The sequence below is a fragment of the Dipodomys ordii genome, unplaced genomic scaffold (assembly GCF_000151885.1).
Source record: "Dipodomys ordii isolate 6190 unplaced genomic scaffold, Dord_2.0 Scaffold124, whole genome shotgun sequence".
Lineage (NCBI taxonomy): Eukaryota > Metazoa > Chordata > Mammalia > Rodentia > Heteromyidae > Dipodomys > Dipodomys ordii.
This window is the reverse complement of record NW_012267340.1, coordinates 3,149,447-3,156,033: the sequence shown is the minus strand read 5'-3', so window position 1 is coordinate 3,156,033 and position 6,587 is coordinate 3,149,447. Positions and strand designations below refer to the sequence as shown.

Below are 6,587 nucleotides of genomic sequence, written 5' to 3'. Positions count from 1 at the left end.
CCACTTCTGGCTTTTCAAATGGTTGGTTGGCATGTGTCACAGATTTTCCTGCCTGGGCTGGTTAGGAACCATGATTTTTCAGATCTCAGCCTCCTAAGTAGCTAGGATTACAGGCCACTGGTGCCCGGCAGATTAAAAAATAATAATAAAAATTTTAATGATGGCTCAGTTAGCAAGCATTCCAACCAGCGGATGGACATGGACAGAAATGTCACTGAGGATGAGAGAGAGCAAAAGGCCTGTGTAAAGATAAGGCACAGTGTCACGCATTAGGGCAATACAAACCAAAGGCTCTGCCTAGACCCACTGAGAGCACACAGGCTGGTTGGGGTTGGAGAGCAACCAGTTTCATCACAGTGCTGGAAGTGTAAAATGGTGTAGCCACCCTGGAAAAGCGTGTGGGAGTGTGGTCTGTGTGTGTATGTATGTATGTGTGTAACAGCAGCACTAAGTTGAGCTCTCAGGCCTGAACTTTAACACACACGGGCACTCTACCACAAGCTTCACTTAGGGCCTGTTTGCTGGTGAATTAGGTAAGAATCTCACAAACTTTTCTACCCAGGCTGGTTATGAATCAGGATCCTCAAATCTCAGCCTCCTGAGTAGTTAGGATTATGGGTGCAAGCCACCAGCTCCCAGCCAGGCAGACACAAATACATTTGCAAATATAAACACTTTAAAAATCAAAGATGGGAGAATTCTAGCTCAAAACAATGTAGTCCTTCTCAGAAGGAAACAAAAACAGTCGCCCTTCCCAGAGATAAGGTGTTGCCTGCCAACAAATGCGGATGAGCAGCTTCTACAAGTCCAGTGTGTGGCAGTGGATGGAGTTTCTGCTTTCAGGTGGCTTCCACTCTTCTTTGCTCAAAGATAAGGGAACCAACAAAGCGGCTAAGTGAGCGGGGGGAAGGGGGGCAGGGGGAGGACATGATCCAAGGAGTACAGTACCACACTAGCCAGCAAAGGACCAGAGTTCAAAACCACGTGACCTCGAACAATAAACAAAGCAGCAAGTCACAGAAGATCTGCAGAATATGCTAGCTCTACCCGTAAGCCAGGTATCCACTAATTAAGATCTCATAGATTGCAGGGGTGGGGCTAGAGCAGGTGGATAAAAAAAAAAATCTGAGGCAATTAACGGCTTGTAGCTGTGTAGAGCACTTGCCCAGCAAGCTCAAAACTTTGGCTTTGATCCCCAGCATGGTCTGTCTGTCTGTCTGTCTCTCTCTCTCTCACACACACACACACACACACTTGTGATTTTTCTCTTCTTTTCTTCATTAACCGGCATAGTAGAAACCCTGTTTAAGCAACCAGACTCAGAATGCATGGCATGGTGAGTCACAAAAAGATTTTAAGAATGAAAAGCTGGGTGCCGGTAGCTCATGCCTGTCATCCTAGCTACTCAGGAGGCTGAGATCTGAGGATCGAGGTTCAAAGCCAGCCCAGGCAGAAAGTCCGTGAGACTCTTATCTCCAATAAACCACTAGAAAACCGGAAGTGGTGCTGTGGCTCAAGTGGTAGAGCGCTCACCTTGAGCTGAAGAGCACAGGGACAGCATCCAAGCCCAGAGTTCAAGCCCCACAACTGACAAAAAAAAAAAAATTTGAAGAACGAGTGAGAGACAATCGGTACCATTTTAAGATGGACTGTAAAGCACACTCTCCTCACTGAGATTTCTCCAGAAAACACACCGGGTAGATCTCTAATGGGAAAACAAACCTTGAAGAGAAGGATTAGCACATTATCTAAACGTTGTAAATGTTGGCATACATGTCATAAACAAAGCGGGACAGGTGGAAGAGACCATCTGTTTTCTGATTTCTACTACCAACTCTACTACAACCAGAAGAACAAATGTCATTCACTGTATTTCTGATTCGGGTTAAAGCTGAGAAAAGATTTACTATACTATGCTGCTAAAAATGATCAGCTTCTAAATTCATAGAGGAAAAAAAAGCCACTGGATTATTGTTTTGGAAGAGGGCAGCACTGGGGGTGGAACCCAGGAATGCCTGGATTGCAGGCTCTGGTCTTTAATGAGACCAGAGAATATTAAAATAGAGTAGCTCCTATGAGAACTTTGATAGAAAAGATTTAGTTGACTAGAGCTTGGTAGAATTTGAAAAGGAATGAAAAAATCTATATGAGATCTGACTTATAGCAAACACAACTATCTTGTTTAACTAGGTATTTCCAAATCTTTTTTTTTTTTTTTTTTGTCGGTCGTGGGGCTTGAACTCTGGGCCTGGGCGCTATCCCTCAGCTCTTCAGCTCAAGGCGAGCGCTCTACCACTTGCGGTACAGCGCCACTTCTGGTTTTCTGGTGGTTTATTGGAGATAGGAGTCTCACGGTCTCTCCTGCCCGGGCTGGCTTTGAACCGCCATCCTCAGATCTCAGCCTCCTGAGTAGCTAGGATGACAGGCGTGAGCCACCAGCGCTCGGTGGTATTTCCAAATCTTAAAGGCCTCCCTAAATAACTTTTGTGGGTGTGTGTGTGCACACCCTGGGGCTTTCTGCACAAGGTTAGTGCTCTATCACTTGACCCACAGCTCCATTGGTTAATTGGAGTCTCACAGACTTTCCTGATTGGCTGGCTTTAAAGCATGATCCTCAGATCTCAGCCTCCCTGGTAGCTAGGAAGACAGGTGTGGGCAACCCATACCTGTCTCAAAAACATTTTTAACTATTGAAGAAGACCCTAAAATAGAATTTTTGACCAAAATAGAATTTGCAAAGATGCAACTTAACCTTCAGTCCTCTCCTGTGTGATTCTGGAGGGACAAGGTGGCAGTGGTGCAGTCTTCAAATGTGCGTTTATTATATTTTAATCAGAACAGCCCTGTCTGATAATAGCTAGTTAGGACTTGCAGTAATTAATCTTTTTTTTTTTTTTTTTTGGCAGTCCTGGGGCTTGAACTTAGGGCCTGGGCACTGTCCCTGAGCTTCTTTTGCTCTAGACTATCACTCTACCACTTGAGCTACAGCACCACTTACGGCCTTTTCTATTAACGTAGTTCTGAGGAATCGAACCCAGGGCTTCATGCATGCTAGGCAAGCATTCTACCACTGAGCCACATTCCCAGCTGCGGTGATCAATCTTGACCAATAGTGAAATGAATTCATTCTTTCATTCATGAAACTGCAAACCCAGTGTAGGAAGACCAGAGCGAGACCTGGGGCTGGAGCAAGATGAGCAGCTTGAGGAAAGATCGCAGCTGGCCAGGAAGCTGCTCTACCACCCATACCACACCTCTGGCTCTCTAGTCTGCTGAGCAGAACACACATCTCAGAGACAGAGACTGGCAAACCTCCTACTCACGCCCAAGAGAGACACACCTCCAACCAAGGCAGCTCTTAAGTCAACTATTCTAAATCAGGGCACTTTCTTCCAATGAAGCTGCTATCAACTAGGCACTTGAAAACAAAGAGACATTCATGCAAGTATCTCAACAACGGAGCAAGATAAAGAACAGGGAAAGAAAGGCAGGATTTATATCCATGACCTGCATTTTGTAAAGAAGAAAGAAAGAAAAAGAATGCTGTACTTGAGATGGAAGTTTTGTGTTTCTTCTTTTTTTGCCAGTCTTGGGGCTTGAACTCAGGGCCTGGGCACTGTTCTTGAGCTTCTTTTTTTTTCACTCAAGGCTAGCGCTCTACCACATGAGCCATAGCAACACTTCCAGGCTTTTTCTGTATGTGGTACTGAGGATTTGAACCCAGGGTTTCACACATGCTAGGCGAGCATTCAACCACTGAGCCACATTGCCAGCCCCCTGAACTAGAAGTTTTTGAAAGAATGGGACCTGGGCCTGGAACCCAGGACCTCCTGGAATGCTGGGCCAGCATTTGCTATAGTCACAGCCCAGCCCAAGAAATGCTACTTGAAAAGGAAACAATGTTTTGGGGTGGTTTTTTTTTGATTCAGTAAGAATCTGTCACAGAGTTCAGCACTCTGGCTCAAGGCAGAAATTCCAGCACTTGAGAGGCTGAGGTGAGAGAATGAAGAGTTCAACAATAGCTTGAGCTCCAGAGCAAGAACCTTGACACACACACACACACACACACACACACACACACACACACACAACAAGGATAAACATCCTCTGTTACAGGCCCTCTGTGGCCCAGGTTTGTCTACAACTCTTAATCCTCCTGGAGTACTGGGATATTACAGGAGTGCATGATCACACCAGCCCTTAACATCCTGTGCAGTAACAAAACTAAAATGAACTACAATTAGGTTCTCAGTGTTTTTCAACATATAACAAATGCTTAGATTTGAACTGCAAGAGTCAGAATTAAGGCAGTATCTTTATGCTCACGAAAAGCAAGCACTGGCTATCAAATAAGCTTATCTGGCACATACTGGGTCATTTTTGGATGGGACATAGAAACATTATGGCTTTACACATACTAATAATTTAAAATTATACATTTTTCTCACTTATCCTCTCTTTTTAGTTATATGGATTTCAAATAGCCCACTTAAAGAATTCAAGAAATACTTTTTGCATCATTTCAGAACAAAATGTGACCAGTGCTTGACCCAGAACACTTATGCTCTCAGAGGGATTAGCCTACACAAAACCAGAGGAGGACTCACACTGTGAAAATACAGTTGGAAATGGCTGATGGTCCTTTGGGGTAGGCTAGAAAACAGAAGACAAAATCTTGAGGTATTCTGCCTTATAATTTCATCAAGATATGGGTTTAAAAAGAGATGGGCTTTTGTTGTTGGCAACTGTTTAAGAGTAGGCTGTGAAGCCCATTTTAAATGTGGTCCTCTGTTGGTGGGGTGGGAATCCCTGAGCGGTGGTGGCTCATTGGCTTATCAGCACGTCCATCATCCATCCTCCCTCCTGGGGTGCTGAGCGCTACATGTTGGTATACCAGTTCATGGAGCGCTTCACGGCCTTCACCCAGTTTTCCATGTGCAGTGCATACTCTTGACATTTCTTCTGTGGCCTGAAAACCATCTCACTTTTTCTCAGCTTCTGCAGTTCCTCCTTGTCATTCCAAAACCCTGAGTACGAAAAGATGAGTCTCAGGTCTTGAGAAGGCAAAGAGACCGTAAAATTTATTTAAAAACCTCCATGAGCTGTGCCAAGAACAAATCCTGTTCTGAGACACAAACCACAGAGATTGTGTTGCTTCTGAACTGTGCTGGATTGGAATAAACACCAGGATTCTAAAATTTGGTTTCTAACTTTTAGTTTTTGTGGATTTATTTTATGTATGTCAGTACCACAGCCTGAGCTCAGGGCTCTTCCCACTTGCTTGGCCCTTAATCATTTGAGTCAGGCCTCCAGCCTGGCTTTTTGTTTGTTACTTGGAAATGGGGTCTTGCAGAATTTTCTGCCTGACTTCAAATCAAGCTTTTCCACATCTCAGCCTCCCAAGTAGCTAGGATTACAGGCGTGAGCCACCAGTCCCTGGAACAAGCTGTGCTTTTTGCTAGTCATTTGGAGATGGGTCTTACACAGTTTTCTGCTTGGGCTGGCTTTGAAACTCCATCTTCCAGGTTTTAGCCTACTGAGTAGCTAGGATTATGACATGAGTCACTGGTGCCTGGCTTTACTTTTATACTAGAGGAAAATGGCGCATCTTTTTTTTTTTTTTTTTTTTGGTCAGTCATGGGAGTTGAACTCTGGGCCCGGGCACCAACCCTGAGCTCTTCAGCTCAAAGCTAGCGCTCTACCACTTGAGCCATAGTGCCACTTCTATTTTTTTTTTTGAGTGGTTATTTGGAGATAAGAATCTCACGGGGACTTTCCTGCCCAAGCTGGCCTTGAACCTCGATCCTCAGATCTCAGCCTCCCAAGTAGCTAGGATTATAGGCGTGAGCCCCTGGCACCTAGTTGGCACATCTTAAAGCAATTACATCTGCCATTTCATTTCATGACTTGCTATTTAAGAAAATTCAGGAACCAGGAAGTAGCACTTTTTTTTCTTATTTATCTTTGTGCCAGTATCAGGCTTGAATTCAGGGCCTAGATACTGTTTCTATAGATTTTTACCTCAAGGCAGGCACTCTACCACTTGAACCAGGGCTCCACTATTAGCTTTTTGGTGGTTAATTGGAGATAAAGAGTCTCACACACCTTTCTTCCCAGGCTGGCTTTACACTAGTATCCTCTCAGTATCTTGAGTAGCGAGGATGCATTTTCATATTTGTGGTACTGGGGATCTGCATGTATTAGGCAGCCATCCTATCACAGAGCCACATCCCCAGCTACATTTTCTTTTTTCTTTTTTTTTGGTTGGTCTTGGGGCCTTTGTACTGTCCCTCAGCTCTTCAGCTCAAGGCGAGCACTCTACCATTTGAGCCACACCTGAGGCTCTAGCTTTTTGCTGGTTAATTAGAGATGGCTGGCTTCAAACTGCAATCCTCAGATCTTAGCCTCTGAGCAGCTAAAATCAGGGAACAAGTCAACCATGCCTAGCTTGAAAATTAATTTTTTTAAATCTTAACTTCTTGGGGCTGGGAAGGTGGCTCAGTGGTAGAGCTCTTGCCTTGCATGTCTGAGGCCCTGGGTTCGATTCCTCAGCACCACATAAGCAAAAAGAAAAAAAGCCGGAAGTG

General features: G+C 44.5%; 1 protein-coding gene across 1 annotated transcript in view; it reads right to left on the bottom strand.

Annotated features, from left to right (window-relative positions):
• Nucleotides 1-3,903: 3,903 nt before the first annotated feature.
• Gk5 (glycerol kinase 5 (putative)) overlaps nt 3,904-6,587 on the bottom strand; it is a 62,607-nt gene continuing 59,923 nt past the window's right edge. Inside the window, exon 15 of the mRNA XM_013029887.1 lies at nt 3,904-5,027. Within this exon, the coding sequence (XP_012885341.1) occupies nt 4,879-5,027 (149 nt within the window). The 3' untranslated portion in view covers nt 3,904-4,878. The remainder of the gene's footprint in view (nt 5,028-6,587) is intronic.